Raw genomic sequence first — 19,157 nt, forward strand, 5'->3', positions numbered from 1 at the left:
TAAGGCTGGAGCCTGGATGTGCCTATAGGTATATTTAACTGGTAACCTAAACGGAAGTGTCACTTCTGAACTAGCCAATGCTATCCAGGTTTTGTTGGGTTTTTTTTTTGGTTTTTTGGTTTTTGGTGGTTGTTGTGGTTTTTTTTAGCAGTTTAGTAGCTTTTTTACACTCCCAAAACTTGTTCTGAAGATGACGCTCATTCTTTTCAGGAAAGCAGTGGCTATAAGAACGTTTTTAATCAAGCACTTTCAAAGTTGTATATTTTAAGGACATTTTTCTTTTTACTATAACTTCATTTTAAGAATTACTGACTGGATCAGATGACATTATTTCCAGCAAAAAGCCGACAAAAGTAATACCACGACTCGTTGAACAGGTGACGGCATGACAGAGAACGTAGAGGAATATCCGAACTAGGTTAGAGAATAGAGAAAAGGTACCTCCAGTTTAGTCCCAGTAAAAAAAACAAAAAACAAACTAGCGCTGAAACAAGCAGGCTACGATTGCGTTCTGTTTAATGAGCCCGCTTCTCTTTGCAGCACCCATTAAGCACTTTATAAATATTTGTAACTTTTACCTCTCTGACTATCCTAGTTAAACGTTTTTGTATACTAGGATTTGTTATATTTATTAAGAAGGCTTTAAAATTTTCCTACATTTAAAAAATATTAGTAGCTTAGACTGAGTTTTTAATACCTGCCAATCAAATATTTCCTTTGAATAAAAACAAATGCGACTGTAAATTTCAAACTATAGTACTGTAGAATGTTTGTTAAAGAAGTTCTCTTGTTCTTTTAGTCCAATGAAGATTCCAGCTACTATGTTACACTAGCGGTTTAGAACAGTTTTATTATTGTGTTTGACATATTTTGAAGAGATAGCAAGTTTAGGGTAACAGCAAAAGGAGGTGGCCTTCATCACGCAGGAGGAGCCGTTTGGTGACGGAGAACCGGCGATAGACGTGACCGTCGCTATTTACAGCTACTTATTTTCCAGGATAGTTAACGGAAGCAATTAACAAGTCTACTTCTCAAGTGTAGGGTGGTTTCTTTCGCCCGTAGCCGGTAAAAGAAAAAAGTTGACTTTGCGGTTTTCTTCACACTAGGCTACACAGTGCTAACAACGACATCATTAACAGGTTGTTTCGGCCAGAGACTGAACATGCCGAGCCTCAGAGAAAATCTTCGACCTAGACTCTGCGTTCTTGAAAAAGGAGACAATGGCTATGGTTTCCATCTTCATGGAGAAAAGGGTAAAGTTGGACAATTTATACGACTTGTAGAACCTGATTCGCCCGCTGAAACCTCGGGTTTGCGCGCCGGAGATAAACTGGTGTTCGTGAACGATGAAAATGTGGAAAGTGAGAGTCATCAACAAGTCGTGTCACGGATACGAGCGACTACGAGCAAACTGGAACTCGTAGTGGTCGACGGCGATACTGAGCAACTGTTGAAAAAGCATAATTTGAAGTGCCTGAAAGAATATGTGACAGACGGGATACCTGTACCAGAGTGTGAGGTGGAAAACGGGGATGTTGAGGTACACGGAACCCCGAGAGAGTCGACGCCGGAACCCGTGAAAAACGGCGAAGTAGAGCACATTCCCCTAGAAAAGAAAGTCAGCTCCGCGAGTTCAGAAAAGGTAATTAAAAAAATAAAAGTATAGTTGTGATAATGTGGATATCAAAGGTAATTGGCGGTTACCTTGTTAACTTGTCTGAGTCTTGATTGAACGATTAGTAATTGACATACATTAGGATATATTTTTGTCGAAATAACCTACTATTTGAAAAGGTTACTTTTGATGACTCCTAAACAACTAAACTTTTGTTTTCCGCCGTTATACTCAGCAATGCTATCACTTTTAACAGCTTAAAAGGCCTTCTAAGATATGTTGTTGTATTATGCAGTTTGTTTTGCTATCGTTTTAACGCTTTCTTAGTCGCGCTGGCAGTGAATTTCTTTATTTTTTCTGTATAATTAAGAACCATTTGCTGTGGGTGTGTAGCGTTGTTCTCACCCAGCAGAATGGCAACCAGCCCAGACCCGATTGTGCGTACGCAGCACGACACTATACTGAGGATGGCTTGCGTTACAATTGATATACAGGACAAGATTAAGCAACAGCACCTAATACCAGTTTTAGGCTGTGATTTATGATTTTGATGCTGCAAAAGGAAATCTTGAGGGAAGCCCAATCTACGCTTCTAAGCGTTGACTCAGTTTTTTTCATGTGGGACGTTTTCCTTTTGTAATTTTGTGCCTAACATCTCTATGGTCATTTATTAGACTATTTTTCATTTTCTTTCTTTCTTTCTTTTTTTTTTTTTTTTTAAAGAAACGCTAATGGTACCCAAGACATTCCACAGTTCAGATTGTTTATAAATCATAACTGCTTCAGTAATGAGAAGTCGTTAACATGAAGAAAGCGTTCATTTGTAACAGCCATTCTTTTCTTTAAACAAGACTAATTCCAGTGTTGTGATATGTGGAATCTATTCTAATGGATACGGTATGATGTATAGTTATCTAGATGTTGTTAAAACAGATCTAAATAAGGTTTGCTGCATTTTAACAGTATATCATGTTATTTTACATCTTAACAACAGATTATATCTTAGAAATCATTGTGTGCCTTTCACATGATGATTAAATCCAGTTTACTACTGGCTTTTAAAGATTCTTATATTTTCAACAAAATGGGTTATTTAATTTAGCCTTGAATTGAATATGTAGTGCTTTAAACATGGTACTACTTTTAAGCAGTCAGCACACTAACAGAACATTGTAGCAAGCTCAGGGTATATAAGCCTCCGCTAAGGCACATGTTTTTGTGCTTTTTTTTTTTTTTCCTTCACACATCTGTGCTATTGATACAAAACTAAACATAGCCCCTTGTCTGTGTATGCACTGTAGCAATGCCAATGATATGTGCCTTACCCTAATATTAAAAAACAACAACAACCTGAGGGTCTGGCTCCAAACCAGCTGTGCTCCCTGTGGAGATGAGCCTCTGTTTACAGCACAGGCTCTCTTTCAGCCCGCTCCTCTCCTCACCATCACCAAATTACCCAGAGTGCCATGCTTAAGGCTCTGGCTTAAGTTCATGGATCTCTTACGTTATAGCAAACCAGCCAAGTGTGGGGTGCACTGTGGACTTAAAGTACAAGCAGAGAACCTATAATTTGCTGGCCTCACTGTATATAGTGACAGGAATCAGAGTCAGAATCAGGCTTTACTAAACAAGTATGTTCACACAGATATTTTCTGATACCACATAAACATCCATTCTTAAATCATCCATGCACACACAGCCAGACAGCTCACAGGCATCCGTTTGCATCACACATAAATGCATTTAAATATTTGAAGAAAATTATATAAGTATTCATAAATATAAAATAATATAGTATAGAGTGCAGAATACAGCAGCAATATAAGTAACACACATAGAATTAGGTTTGCAGTGCTGCATATGAACACATGCCATGAGTTACGAGGTCAGTTATTGCCGGTGAGCAGGTTGTCTTTGAGGTAGGCCAGATGGCACATTGAAAAATGCCTCACATTAGCAGATCATGTTGCTGGTAAGGAAAAGAGGTAAAGATTGGTATTTAAACATCTGAGGCACACTTTTCATGTCTTGCTATTGTAATTTCTTTGTGTTCTCCACAGAACCAGAACTTTTTACGCATTACTGAAAGAACTGTATTGCAGTCTGAAACCTTTACCAGTTTACCCATTTTCTAGTAAAGATTTTATTCCTTTCCTGCTTTGCCCTTTCAGGGCCTTCATCTGTTACTGGCACATAGAGAGCCGTGTCCCCATATATGCTAGGCAGCAGTCAAGACCATATTTAAACACTCTAATCTGTTCATTTATATAAAAGTCTTGCATCAAAGAACAGTTTGGAACAGACACACCCTTGGTATGAAACTTGTCCTCAGATAGTACTGTGCAGAAAGGAACAAAGTCTACTTAAAATCATAAGGCCAGGCAGCAAAAATAGACTGACATTTAGCAACACAGAGCAAAACTCCTTGTCACTGTGAGAAAATGCCTTCAAAGTAGTCAAATGCCTGTTTGTGTGAATCTGTTCCTTTGGGGGGGGACTAGCCAGTACACAGACCCCACAAGAGTGATTTTCCTCTCATTGTTTTCCATGGGTGTGTGAATCTTTGCTTTGTTATGAGCATTCAGAGTGTTGTCACTCTAAAACACTGACCCAAGAACAGTTTCCCACTGTCACCATTTTCATTTTTGTCTATTGGGAGTGATGTATATAGCTGACCTTGGACCTTTTATAGCTGACCTTGAACCAGCATTTGTGTATCTGGGCAATGTTCGTGACATGTTCTGCCAAAGAAAATGTATTACTTTGAGGGCTGTAAGTAGATTGTACTGGGATCAGCAGATTTATTTAATTTCATGTGACTGCTGTTAGTGTAGTGTAATGTAGTGTAGTGTGTGCGTGGGCGCATGTGTGTATGCTTGTGTCTTTTTTGGGGGTATTTTTTACATTGTTTGTGTTGGTATGAGAGTGAATAGTTTGGGAAGGACCCCTCCCTCTTCTGATTGTTAGGTTGTGCTCACTAGAGGAAAAGGTTTACATGAGCAAAGTGCAGGGAAGATGGCATCAAAGACTATGGATTTAGACACATTATTGTAAAAAGGAGTGTACTAAAGATCTGCCTTCAAAAAGTAGAAAGCCATGAAACTATAAAATATCTTATAAAAATATTATCTGTAAGGTTTGTGTTAACAACAAGCCTTATTATTTTCATTCATAGTTATTTTTAATTGCAATTTGGCCATCTTACTCATTGGAAATAATTGAGAGATACCAAAATGTCATTGTAAACCAGTGGTTCCATCTTTCCTAGAATAATTTTTCATTATACTATTAAGAATTGTTGACGGTTCTCACATTTGTGTAATTCCCCAAGGCTGTAGACACACATGGGTATAAGCTCTCTCCTTACCAGTAAGGGACGGTTGGAACATGTGCAGTGCTAGCACATTCTGCTCATATGTTCTTTGACTTCAGCTGTGTCTGATGCCCAGGGAGAGGCAGCAGTGCAAAGACAGCCTCCTGAGCTTGAGGATTTTGACCAAACCTCATGTGTGTTATCTTTGCTGTGGGCATGCATGTAATACTAGCTGCCAAGCCAGGCCCAGGAGCCTGCCCCAGGCTGTACCCCTCTCCCAGGGCCATGCTACATGTAGGGAGGCTGCAAGGCAGGCGTTCTGAGAGATTGTCTCTTGGGGATCCCGTCACAATGCTGCATTCCATTGCTCAGTCCATTCTTCTCAGGGTTCACAAACTCTGTCTGACAATGAGAGAAAGGAAAGTTCCCTCCCAAGACAGGGCTTATGAGGAAGTGACACTCTGTTAGCCTGAAATAACTTCGCATCCCCACCCTGAGAAGCGTCACCACTGTGACCAAGCCTGAGAAAACACAAGACTGCAGAATGCAAGGAGCGGTGGGCTTTATAAAATCTTATATTTATGACACAATATGATTGTAATTCTGGGTGCTAATGTATAAGAGCACACTTCTGAAAATCCCAAAATATCAGGACATTTTGCAGCCAACACAAAATTGTATTGTTTAAGGAATGATACAAAGATGTGTATTTTCTAAGGAATAATGCTTCAGCCATTTTATCCTCTTGGACATCTTAAAAGAGGACCTATGAATGTACAATAAACTGAACATCAGTAGGGGATAAAGAGAGGGCAAGTCATCTTGTCATTGTCAATTTAATAGGTAGTTTGTTTCAGTTAATTCATTGTTATTTTAGTAAATGTCATAGATTTTAGATTTCTTTGAAAAGAAACCAAGAAATGGTCAAATAATCACAGACTTCCTACTAAATTACTTAGACATTACTTAAAGTCTATTTTTTCCTTTCTTAAAAGTCTACATTATTATCTGATGCATGTTCTTTTCAAACAAACAACAAAACAAGCCCCATTTATATTTTTGTGAAAATTGTTGCAATTAAGTGTGATACCAAGCTGCATCAAACATTTTACACTAAATCGATTGTCAAACACCCTTGCAGTAAAATCCCAACAGCCCATTTTCAGTAAGTGATTGAAGAAATGTAGCATTCTGCAGTACCTGATTGAGTCTGTTAAAAGTTTTTAAATGGTAATGTTCAGTCAGAATATTGGTGAGCTTTTTAGAACATTCTTTGTATGTTCCTAAGGCAAAAAAGGCCAAACTCCTCCTTAATGCCAGAACCTACAGGGTGTTTACCACTGTGTAAAGAGGATGAGCGAAATCTACAATTCATTAGAAAACAAATCGTTTAGTGTACTCACTAAACTACGTTATGGTTGCTGTGAGCAATAGGGGAAGTTCTACTTTATTCAAGGTAAATATTCAAAAGGCCAATTCAGTAACAAACGTGACTAAGTAAGTCACAGGGATAGTGAAACAGTTTCAAGCTATTGGCTTAATTGTTCCTCTGCTTCAGCTCAGCCCCCCCTTTGGTATTCCCATTTGATCAGAAGGTTCTTGTACATTAGGTGGACTGTAGTTCATTAGTGACTTAGGAAAATAATAGTAGAGTTCTTAGTGTAGCTGTCACAAAATTGGTAATCACTGCATATGGAGTGAAGTTCAAACAAGAGCAAACATATCCGACGGTGGCTGATCATTTGCAAGCCATCTATCAGGTACTGACTGGACTTTGGACCTAAAAGAAACAGCTGGTAATGGAAAATAGGCCATAAACAGTACTGTTGAAACATATCTTAACAAAGAGAACCTGGAGAAGTCCTTGTCAATTTAAAAATTCCCTTCTATCTTTTTTCCTCACACTCAGGCCCTTCTACCAGAGGCCTGGGAGTTTGAAGGTTTGAGTATTTTTGCTGTTCCTAGGATTGTCTGGACTGAGATTGGTGTTGTCATTCCTGGCATCTATTGGAGTCACTCCTCCAGCTTAAGGGTCACAGCTCAAAGTGCCCTCGTTAGTAGTGGCACAACCTTCGTGTTAACCTTACACAAGTCCATATTTCTCTAGCTTCCCGTGTTTCCATCACTGGCTGGCACATCCATTACCACTGCTATATATGAGTAAAGTTGCAGAAAATGGTAGTGGTAATGGGTGTGTCAGACCTAAGTGATGGAAACATTAACTACACCAGTTTCGAAAATCAGAAACCCGATTTTGGCTGTATGAATTGTTTCTTTGTTCGGTTGAGACAGGATAGGGTCTGAGCTCTGTCTGTCTTTGATGACAAGGTGACTTAAATGCCAACATTAGGGAGCTAAATGTCCAACATCATGTCTTGTGTTGCCATACAGGATGACAGAAGACTTTAATATGATAAATAGCAGCCAGATGTGTTATGTTTTTCAGATACCTCCATTGATTTTCCACGCAATCTACAAGAAAGCGCAATCTGAATGGCTTTGTGGGTGTGGCTGAAAGAGAAGTTACTAACAGTCTAGAGTGATCAATGCCATACAGAATGAAATGCTGGCTCTGCACTGTAAATAGCTGCCATAGCTTGCTTGCTTTGAAGAGATGGAGCTGATGCTCCCCTTAAAGTTCTCCCTCTTCCTCTACAGGCTGCTTGTCTTTGTGTGTCTTTGTGTGTGTGTGTCTGTCTGTCTGTCTGTCTGTCTGTCTGTCTTTGTGACGTTGTGTGTGTGTCTTTGTGTGTCTGTGTTTGTGTGTGCACGCGCGCACGTACGTGCATGCACGGAAGAGTCAGGCCAGAGCAGGAAGGAAGCACATTTTTAATTCTCCCAGTTTCCTCACACAAGTAGACATTTCTGTATGGGTCTAAGCACTTCCCAAACTTCATACAGTCTTCACAATTATTCTTCATTATTATCCAGCTTAATAAATGTATAGCAACTCAAATTTGAAGACAAATACACATTTTATACTCCCACTAAACTCATGTGAAGAACAGAGGGAAAACAAGTCAGATGTTCTGTAGAGTAGTAATGTCTACTCTGAAAAGAGAAGACTGGCATAATGCCTCTTCCACTTAGAAAAAGAAAATAAAACACAGTGGGAAATAACAGGGTAAATCCTAGCAAATACTGGATGGAGAAAATGAAAGGCTTGTGTATTGTTCAGACAATAAGTGATTTATTGATGAGAAATAATGAATAGGAAAGCTACTAGTACAAGGCCATTTCCTCATCAGAGTATTAAATATATTAAAGTAAAATATTGTAATGTTTGTTTCCAATATTGTTTTACTTCCAACAACCACCTATCACAATGTGCAACTGAGAAAGCATTTCACTGACAGTTATACCATGTATGAGTATGTACGTGACAAATAAACTTTGAACTTGAAACCAAAAGTGCCCAACTCCAGCTAATGTTTAGTCCTTACGCTTTCCACCCTAACGCCAGGCCCAGTGTTGACTCTCAGAGGGAGTTGAGCAGGCCGTAGTCTCAAACAGAGCTGACCAAATAGAGGTGGTGAGGCGTGCTGATCTGAGGTCAGGGCTGGGGTTGTGTACACAGGACGTGCTGTAGGAGTGAAACCTCAGGAGACAGACGGCTTTGCGAATGGGCAGCAGATTCCGCAGATTCCTTGACCTCTCCAAAATTCCTTCCCACTTGTTATACAACATGTCCTCTGTTGGTCTGCTCATGATCCCCTTCCTGGGACAGAGAAATAGTGGAGATTTGGCCTTTGCAGACCACTCTTATGTCTTACCTTTAGACTCTTTGTTTGTAACTTTTGACGCTAGAACGTTTTGCACTACATTTCAAGTAGGCAAAGTTACTTAATTATAGCTACTATATTTGTTTGGCTGTTTCAATGCTGAGTACATACATACTGGCACACACTCCTTTCCAGACCTGGGCAATCTCTGAGCTTTTATTAGGAAACTGGCCTGCCTAGGGTGCAGATCTAGAGAGGCAGGACTTTGCGTGTTTGTCTGTTTGGTGACTTGCACTATCTTGAATTCTGCCTGGGTGTGGTGCTGTTGCAAACCCTGTTGCGGTGGAGTATGCATTACTATGGTCCATTGTGGGTGGGATGTTCCTAAGACGGGGGAAGCAGGTGGGGTCTTCAGGAAACTCTAATAGGGTGTGGCTGCTTTGCCGAATTGTGGTTCTTCCTGAAGAATGGAAAGGACAGGAAGAGAAGTTTGATGGCTGGAGATGCGTGAGGACAGAAAGTCTGAGGACTTTAGTTTAAAGAGCGGGCATTATTTATAAGGAACAGTTATATATTTTTATGTTATGTGGTTGTGAGAGTTTTTCTGCAGGGTCCTGTTTTTGAGGGTTAGGCAGAGCTCAAAATGTCTAAAAATCTCAAGATGTACAACTCGCTTGCAGTTGTAGGCCCAGTCATTAGTCCACATCCTCTTTCATTACCCATCTTTCAAAACTCTTCTCTTGTTGCATTGCTGAGTTTATGCTAAACCATTATTTTAATGTCTTTGTTCCAAGATGCTTGACCTGATGTGTTGCTGTCAAGTCTAATGAGTCCTGTGTTGACTGAGCTTGTGCTTATACAGTACCCAGGTTCACATACCTGAATCCTCAGCCTCACAGTTCTCACCTAGCTTTATTGGAAGTAGTCAGGATTTGATTAATATTAGCCAGGATGTGTCTAATCATATTGCTTCAATTTAGGGCGTTTCATCAATATCCTTTTTTTTCCTTTTTTTGGGGAGGGGGTGTCTGTCTGTTTCCATACGTTTTTGTAACCTTTGGGATTACATAGTTGGGTTAGGACAGGTAGCTGTCCAGCTGTCCAAATCTACATTTTCACTATTGTGTTTCTAGTCTTGGCTATAAGTTTAAGTCTTTCCAAACTTAGCTCACCAGACCAAGCCTGGATCAAGTGTCTCAAGCGGCCCTTGGAAATGGAGCCCTCCAAAAAAGACTGCTGTCTCCAAATGGCGGAAGGGATGGGTTTTTTTTTTTCTGAATAACAATGCAGTGTACTGTGTTCCATCTGTGAACAGTGAGAGGTGTGGAGTCAGGTGACCCAATGCTGGGTTCTGGTCATTAATAACACAGTGGAGGCAGGAAATGTCCCTGAGCCAGCCTGCCTTCCTCCTCTCCTCTGTGGCCTACCAGTGTTCCCTCACCCTTGCTCCTGTAGCTCAGTATAATCTACATACCTGCAGAGGTGCACTGGCCCATCTTTACCCAGTGTTACCATCACGCTCTGCAGATATGTTATTGTGCACAATGGGACGGTAACTGTTTTATTATGTAATTTTTAGTAACAGGTGGTAACTGATTTGTTTTGTCTCATTGGCAGAACTTTCAGAATGAGCTGAGGCCACGTCTGTGTGTGATCCAGAAAGGGTACAATGGCTATGGCTTCAACCTGCATAGTGAGAAGTCCAACCCGGGCCAGTATATCAGAGCTGTGGATGAGGACTCGCCAGCCGAAAGAGCTGGTCTGCGGGCCAAAGACCGGATAATCCAGGTACAGAGACTTGCACATACTCTGTCATTGTCTGTCCTACTTTAATCTGTTCTATGAGTTCCTGATGAATTCTTGGACAGAGTTGTAGTTGGGGTCACATGAGCACCATAAACTGTGACTGTTGTATCTTTAGTTTCATAGTGTTTTCTAACATTGGAGGAAATGCAGCTTCTGGAAGGGAAAGATTTGCTCAGTGTCCATCCTGTTTAGCGTAGAGAAGCAGGGCCTCGTGGTACAGTAATGGAACACACAGCACTAGAACAGAGTGCAGCACTGCCCCAAGTCGAATCACTGCAGGAGAACAGCAAAGCAAAATGGCTGGTCATGTTTCTATGAGGGTGGAACTTGAAACAGGAGCTAACTGAAATCCTAAGGTTCACTGGATCTTGGGGAACGTAAAGCAGATGCACAGTGACAGCAGCTATGAATGTTTGTTTGTTTGTCTTATCACTAAATGAAAACATGTCCCTCTCAATCGGAGGCTTTATTGTTACTTTGTTAGTGAGCAACAAAATCAATATTTCAGCAGCTGTCTTTTCTGTAGTAAGGGTCTGGAACAAATAGAGGGGGGAGGTTTTATTCTCCAACAGATCCTCTGCACCACCTACTGAGAGCTGGACTTTTAGTGTTGCTCAGGCAGCCATTGTTATGGCAGAGAGCACATTGTTTTCTCACTGTGTCCATGCTAAGGGAACAGGCGTGGCTTCACTCTACGCACAGACGCATGCTTGTGCTCAAGAAACCCTGAATGTTCAGCTCATGACATGTGACATTTTAAGGTATTAATGCATAACCGCTCTTTGATTCATTTTGGTGGGAGTTCATAGCCTTCAAAGCATAAGCCATGTTAGCCAAACAGCCAAACATTTCAGTTTTAGTTAAATTTTATATTACTTTCAGTAATGGTCTGTTGGTATACTGACCTTTTCTATACACATTCTTATGTAGCTGTCATCTAACAAGGCTCTGGCAAAGTCTATGTCAGTAGTCTTTTCCTGTGTGCATGTGTGCGTGTGCTCCTTTGACCAAGACACACAGGATATCCCCTCAGTGGAGCTGCAGGAAGGGACACTGATAATTTAAAAAAATGAATCCTTGCTTCAGTAAACAAGAGCTATTCTGTGTGCTGGAACAATGAACTTGTGGATAAAATGAATCTCACAGAAATAGCTTTTCAAATAGTGTCAGAGGTGACGCCCTTCCTACAGCTCTTGAAAGTATTGTTTAAGGATGTCCCTGCTTTTTGTCCTCTGATCAGGAAAGTCAGGCATCTGCACTAGAGTCTATAATTCTGTTTCACTTTATATGTAGGACAGTTAATCTTATTTCTGAACTGCAGTGTGCGAACTTAGAGTGAAGGAAATGGTTATTAAAGGCTTTCAGTGAGAGTGAGTTTTAGAAAAACAAAAACTATAGCTAGTCCATAGGTTTTCTATAAATCCTGGGCTGCTTTGGCCTCTCTCCACCAACACCCCGTAACTCTGGAGGACTCCTTTAATACTTTTAATATTTGTAAATGCTCTATATACACACACACAAATATCCACATATGACATTTAATAATGTATCTTTGCACACCCAACAATACAGGCGAAGACAAAACATTAGAAGATAAACATTGATTAGATAATACTGGAGATCGGGGGACACACACACACACACAAAAAAATGTGCTTGGGAGCAATTTTAAATTTGTCATTGGTTTGGATAAAAATACCTTTCCAGAAGGGACAGAAAAACAAACAAACAAGAATATGAGAGTAGACATGTTTTCTGCCTTTCCTCTCTCCTCCCTTCTTTCTTCTCATTCCTTTCATTTGGTAGCAGGCTGCAGTATTTTAGTAAGGGTGGCTTCGGATTATTTTCAGTTACATTGATTCTTGTTTGTAGTATGTTTTTAATTGATGGCTCTCTTAAAATATTGCTTTATTGTATTTCTCTACTATTTCTTGAAAACCCCTAAATGTTTAATATGCAATTTATAAACTGGCAAGACATTGGCAGTCCTGGTTGATGTATTAAACTGGTTGATATATTAAACCAGTTTTAGTTGATATTAAGAAATATTACTGCATTGCCATAGGCCTTAATAGATTACAAGAAGTGGCCATGTAGTTTAAAGATGGAATGTAACCTTGGTTGGCATTTCATTTGGCCAGAAATTTTCTGTAATTGGCCCAGGCCATTTTCAGGAGGGCTGCACAGGCGTGGGAAATTTGAACAGTTTAGAATGACTGCTGGTGGTCCACCAAAATCTCTTCCTCGATCAATGACTTTTTCACACTTCCTCTATAGATGTGAATGTTCCCTACAGTAAACCATGTTGTACTCAGATGTTCTCATTTTCTCGCTCTCTCTCTCTTGCTCTCCCCCTCTCTCTCTCTCGCTAGGTAAATGGTGTATTTGTAGAAGGGAAGCTGCATTCAGAGGTGGTAGCTGCCATCCGGGCTGGAGGGGATGAGACAACTCTGCTGGTGGTGGACCCTGATGCAGATGCATACTTTAAGAAGTGCTGCGTAGTGCCCAAACCAGAGCACGTCTCAGGTACCAACACAGGCAACAAAGGCAACAAAGGTTCCCATTCATGCCACTTGCTGGTTCCATTCATTTTTTTTTTTCTAGTTTTCAGAGTTTACTTCAGCACTGGCAGTTTAAACAATGCTTTGCAGCAGAAAATGGGCGTGTACTTTTATATACATCCCAAAACTGACTGACTGGCTGTTGTCGCATTTGTTTCTGCTGTGATGGACTGTTGTATTTATATCTATCAAGTAAAAATGTCAAACGCTTATCATCGTTATTGGCATTCATTTTATCACAATACTGTTTCGAGATAAAACAATCACCCAGCACTATTAGGTCATGAGATATTTGTATGTTTCAGTGGACCACAAGGCTGTAGATTGAGAAGCAATGCCATCATCTGGCGCTTGCTCTTTCTGTTGTACTGAACCACATCTACAATATTCATTGTTGCCCTTAAGTTGTTATGAACACGTCATCGGGTCTCACCCATCAGGGACTGCTGTGGTGTGGTTGGTTTTATTCCGTGACCTGAAATATAGTGATTTTCTATGAACAGTGGCTGTTTATGACCCTCTGAAGCTGGTCTTATGTGTCAGGAGGTTTTTCTCAGGGCAAAATGTACTGGTAGGAGCTATGGAAACCATGGTTGCAAGTGTATGTGTCTGTTTGTGTACATGCGTGCGTGCATTATCATGCTTGGAACAGCAGGCTTAGTCAGAGTGAGGGTAAACTCACTTTATTTACTTTATGGCCAAACCCATGAAGGGACTACCCATGCAATCTGTATATACAGTGTCAACATTTTCTCCTTTTTCTCCTTGGATTTTAAATAGCAAGGAACCTGCACGAACAGTTTGAAATCTCAATGGGTTGTGTTGTGATTGAGCCTGGGCCTCTCTGCATGAATACCAATGAGACCCTTTTCTTACTGCTTGCTATTCACAGATTTTCTCTAAACCTTTCTGTATTTAACTTTCAGGTATGTCCTTAAAGACAATGAGTTAACCTGTGTTTGCGTATGAGTGAGTGATTTAACTGCACCCACACTAGACAGGGTTGGTCTTTTTGAGCTCCCATAGTACACAGTTATGGAACAGGTGAAGTTAGGATATAGGCCCCTCTGTTGGGGCAAGGTGCCTCCTGGCTGGATCCCAGGTAACCCGGCACTTACAGGGGCTTCTTACAGGCCACCAGCTCCTAGGCATTGACTTGTAAATGACAGACACACATACAGAGTCTCACTCCCACATACTTATGCATGCTGGTCCTTTCCCTTGCAAAGAATACATGGTTCTTCTAACACACCTAGATTCCTTCTCTCCCTCTATCAATGGTTTAGAAACCACCTTTGTTTGGTTTCCATGGCACTGGCCTGTAGTGGCCTCTTGCTCTTTAGCTCTACAGCTTTTGAGGAGGCTCTTGAGTGTGCACACAGTCAGTCATATGCATGTATTTATACTACGTATGGTCTGAGAGAATGTGTCTGTGTGTGCGTGTGTTTTGGAAGGGTGGGCAGCGTGCTGGACAGGGGCTAAACATGCCTACACGTCACAATTATGTGATCAAACCCTGAGTCAAGAGGGACATTGAACCTTGAAAACCAGAGCTTCTGTGGAGAAACACTCATCCCACACTGAACAGAGTAAAAGTCTCATCATCCATCCCCCCCCCCCCTTTATTATTAGTCCTAGTTCTCCTGCTCTAGCCCTTGATATCTCCCCTGCTGGGAAGTGAAGAGATTGAATGTAGAGCTCTGCATGCTTGGTGCTTTTTTAGCTGTCTATGATCTGTTAGATGACTTTTGCTGGCTCCAACTTATGTTGGTGATTGATGTAACTGAAGTTTATCTCTGCATGAGACTACTCCACTCGGGGCAGCGGTTCTGACACAGAGGTCTTTGATGTTTAGTAGCTATCCCGTTTTCTCTGAGTAAATCTCAGTCCTGGGTTTAGATGTGTTGCCCAAGGCAGTGCACTTTCCCCTGTGAGCTGGACTGGATAGGGGGCATTGGCTCACAGTGATGACCTTTGCTTAAATTGTGAATGAATGACATCTGTAGTGTATGATGGAACAGTGACCCATTCACTGCAGCCTGAGTGACCGTCACCTAAACTACTATATTAATTAGATGGTTTAATGGTGCCTCTCATGGTGGGGGGGGGGGGGGGGGGGGGGGTTGCTCCTTCACTGACTGAGCACTCCACTGGTCTCTGTAGAGAAAGCTGACAGATGGAGATTGTGGTGTGAGACTGGGTTGGTCCAGAAGCAGTGACTGATCAGGGCTCGTTCTCTGTTTGTAGGACCCTTGCCTGTGCCAGCTGTAAACGGGGACCTGGAGGAGAAGGTAAGATAATGAGAATGGCATTGCAAAACATGCTGGGCATATTTTTAGCCTCCATAATGGTTCACTATATAACACAATTACCACAACCAGGCATCTACACATGCCGCATTCTTCAAAATGGTTCCTTAAAAATAAAACCATATTTTACTCGCTGTCTTCTTAGAGTGGTTGATTTGTATAAAGTGCATATACCCAAAAAATATAAACTTCCACTGAATACATTTTAGATTGGACAGTGATGAATATTTAATTAGAAAATACATGTCACATTGAGACAGGTATAGGATAACCTCTCTTGCTTTTATAATATTCATAAGTATGAAAAACATAGTATTTATGAGAATATAAAAACTGAGAAAATAACAAATGGGTTCGTCTTCTATAAAATATTAGACAGTTAATTACAATGAAAAGCATGGTGCTAGAAGTATAATTATGACACTATGCTGTCAGATCCTTTTTCATACCTGAAGAGAATATAAAAAGTGTGGGTCAAGTTCTGTTCCTTGTGGAACACCATAGTTTCATTTTCCCCCTATATACATGATCACCTGAGTATTTCAGCACAGGGTTAAGGATTGCAAGCTCCTGTGCCACTGTTTTGCATTTGCATTTTGCAACAGAATATTAACAACTGTAAAAAAAAAAAAATGTGGTAAAACTACTTGGAAATTTAGAATTCGCTTATTTCTCATTCAAATCCTATTACTGTTCAATGCTTTCTAGCTCATATGAGGCCCAAGCTCTATCTTAATCAGCAGTTGGGATGTGTGGCCTATTTTGCTAAGAAGTTCCAAGTTGAACCTGCACTGCACTGCTTTACAAACACTGCTATGATCCTCTGTAATTGCATAGTGAATCCTGACCCCTAGTGGACAAGTTATAGGGTTCCTCCTATTGATCACTTACTAATAGGGAATCATAGCACAAAGGGTTTACATGGTACTACTAGACAAAGAATAGCTAAAACCATCACATTATATTTAGCTTGGGGAATTTTGACATGCTGTCAGGCACTGAGTACATATTTAACACTTCTGGGCTATCAGGTTAATGGAAAAATGGGAAGAGAATCCGAGCCAAAAGAGCCCAAGGTGTCAGTCAGCCCATCACCATCAAACACCTCATCGAATGCATCATTCACAACTCCGCCTGCTGGCACTCCGCCTACGGAGGTATGACTGACTATGGATGCTTTTTCCACTATTAAAATCACAATCAGGGTATTTTTTATTCATTGCTGGTAGCGTATAGAGTTTGCTATGGTTTAGTTTGTGCTGCTCACAACAGTAATTACAATGGGGAATTGGAGATAGTGGAGTTGAACATGGAGCTAAAGTCCATAGACTGGATCCTGGCTTTTGGCTTTTTGGGGGTACTGGGAAATGAGGCACTTGGATAGTGATTTGGTTAAAAATGTCTAAACTCTAGACCTAGAACATTTAGTGCAGTGCTTTCATATGAGGAGGGAGACTAGGGCAGGTCTGAGTACCTCTAATCTGGTGTAAAGTATAAATTTAGTTTGCAGTTTGAGGACATTTTATAAATGTAAAATATAAAATATATAGACAAATTATATATTACTAAATGTGCCTTTGGAAAGTGCATAAAACATGTAGCAATCAGGCTTTATTTGAATGTGACAGCCACATACACTCTGCAGGATGATGGTATGCAGTGTACAAATGGGTTAATAAATTCATCAAATGGTCAATATAATCAGGAAAACTTGCAAAACGGTCTATCATGGGGATTTACAAAAAAAAAAAAAGGAATCATGTTTAAAGAGAAGCTAATGCTGTTTGGTATGTAAACATGATTATAAGAGGTATCTGTTTTGTTTAAGAGTACTTGCTTAGCAAATCTAATATATTTGGTTTAAATAAGTTTTAGTGCAGGTTACTTGCAGTTAGTTTCAGTTTTTAATCTCTGCTTTAGTTTGTGGAGCCCACCATCAGGGATGCCATCCCAGCCCTGAACCTTTCCCTGCAGCAAGTTAAAGAGCGAGCGCATCAGAAACGCTCCAACAAGAGGGCCCCCCCCATGGACTGGAACAAGAAACACGAACTGTTCAGTAATCTATAATCTTCCCATGTATTTGCCTGTAAAAAGGATATCATTTTAAGCCAGATTTGTTTTAAGATGTTATGTTTTTATATGACTTGTTTTGAAGTGGATTTGAACAAGACAATATAGAACACAGTGAAGATTTAGTAAATATATATGAAATACTAGATATATTTCAAGATAATGTAATTGAAGTACTAACACAAATTAGATGATGAAGAATTAGATAGTCGTAACAATAGCAGTGCATTACTTTGATGTATCAAACATAATTATAAGTCCTTTATAAATACCATCAACTCAGTTTGTTGCCCTTCTTTGTGTGTGCAAGAATATATGGCATCAGTGCTGAATTGCTTAATTCAGCATTCAGTGAATTTGCTTAATTCATGTCTGTGACTGATAAAGTCAGAACTGTGCAGTTATTGGTACTGTGTAGTTACAGTATCATTGTTCTAAATGTAAATTATAATTTCACCAGCAATTACTTGTTATCTGATATGTCATGTTTTCTTACTGAATACAGAAATGTGTGCTTGTTAAAAAATAATTGGTCTAATTGTGGCTGCTTTCTTTTGTAGTTCAGTATAGAATATTTGCAGTGTGTACTACTCATTTCAGACCACTGCAGTGTAATTGGTGTCACTCCTGTGTACACATATTGAATAATGCACATATGCTATACATGTTGAATGTTATTTCAGTGCTACAATAAATGTATAGTTCTCTCAGTATGATCTTTAAATGTCTACAAGTAAATATTTGAATATTTGTGCATTCTTTTTGTGGTTTAGAAAGAGCTTAAAATTAGTGGGGTCAATGTTTGCCAGAGAAATTAAAGTAAAGGACTAATTAGCCTATTTTAAATGGCATATCCCAGCGGAGCTCTTGGGTACAGAACACCTACTTAAGGAACTGGCATAAAACCCAGCACCAGATGTTAAGTAAGTTAAATAGAAAAGAAAAAATATATCTTGGGGCTATAGTCATGCATCATCCAGTGGGTGTCATGCCCATATTAGGAACTCTGGGTTTTTATCCCAGAAAAAAAATTACTGGCATTATTGATGGTCATCTCTCGCACCCAGTGGTAAATAAAAACATTTAAAATCCATTAGGTTTTGTCCTATGTACTTTCTTCTCCTAAATGTCACTGAGTTTGTTCAATAGTGTGTGTGTGTGAATGAATGAATGAATATTTTTTTTTTTTTAATATATATATATATATATATATATATATATATATATATATATATATATATATATTGTATGTGTGTGTGTGTGTATGTATGTATATATATATATATATATATATATATATATATATATATACATACATTTTTTATATATATATATGTATATGTGTAATATATATATGTGTGTGTGTATATATATGTATGTCTGTGTGTATATCTATCTATATATATATATATATATATATATATATATATATATATATATATATATATATATATAATGTATAGATAGATATATAATGTGTATGTATGTATATATGTATATGTCTTTATGTGTGTATGTATGTGTATATATATATATATAATCACACACACACAGTTGTGTTCAAAATAATGGCAGTCCAACATGACTAAACAGATCAGTCACTGTTTTTGGTAGAAATTCTATTATTACATGGCATAGAATTTACCAGTAGGTGTAGTAGAGTCATAGAAAACCATCAGACCCAACATTCATGATATGCATGTGTAATTGAATAATTTGTGTAATTGAATAATTAATTGAAACAGGCGTGTTCAAAATAAT

General features: G+C 39.4%; 1 protein-coding gene across 1 annotated transcript; it reads left to right on the plus strand.

Annotated features, from left to right (window-relative positions):
- The first annotated feature begins 939 nt into the window (after nt 1-939).
- On the plus strand, nt 940-18,489 carry slc9a3r1b (SLC9A3 regulator 1b). The gene is made up of 6 exons (XM_027009154.2): nt 940-1,642; nt 10,268-10,438; nt 12,829-12,982; nt 15,265-15,308; nt 16,358-16,483; nt 17,247-18,489. Exons 1-6 carry the CDS (start codon nt 1,163-1,165, stop codon nt 17,391-17,393), a joined length of 1,122 nt encoding a protein of 373 aa, XP_026864955.2. The 5' UTR covers nt 940-1,162; the 3' UTR covers nt 17,394-18,489.
- The last annotated feature ends 668 nt before the right edge of the window (nt 18,490-19,157 follow it).

This window comes from Electrophorus electricus, chromosome 1, assembly GCF_013358815.1.
Source record: "Electrophorus electricus isolate fEleEle1 chromosome 1, fEleEle1.pri, whole genome shotgun sequence".
Classification (NCBI taxonomy): Eukaryota; Metazoa; Chordata; class Actinopteri; order Gymnotiformes; family Gymnotidae; genus Electrophorus; species Electrophorus electricus.

What these genes read in the sequence shown, in the direction of transcription:
- slc9a3r1b (XM_027009154.2), top strand. Translation starts at nt 1,163, where the DNA reads ATGCCGAGCCTCAGAGAAAATCTTCGACCTAGACTCTGCGTTCTTGAA. An exon ending in GCTCCGCGAGTTCAGAAAAG is followed by an intron (nt 1,643 to 10,267) that starts GTAATTAAAAAA and finishes TCTCATTGGCAG; the next exon opens with AACTTTCAGAATGAGCTGAG. An exon ending in CTGGCACTCCGCCTACGGAG is followed by an intron (nt 16,484 to 17,246) that starts GTATGACTGACT and finishes TCTCTGCTTTAG; the next exon opens with TTTGTGGAGCCCACCATCAG.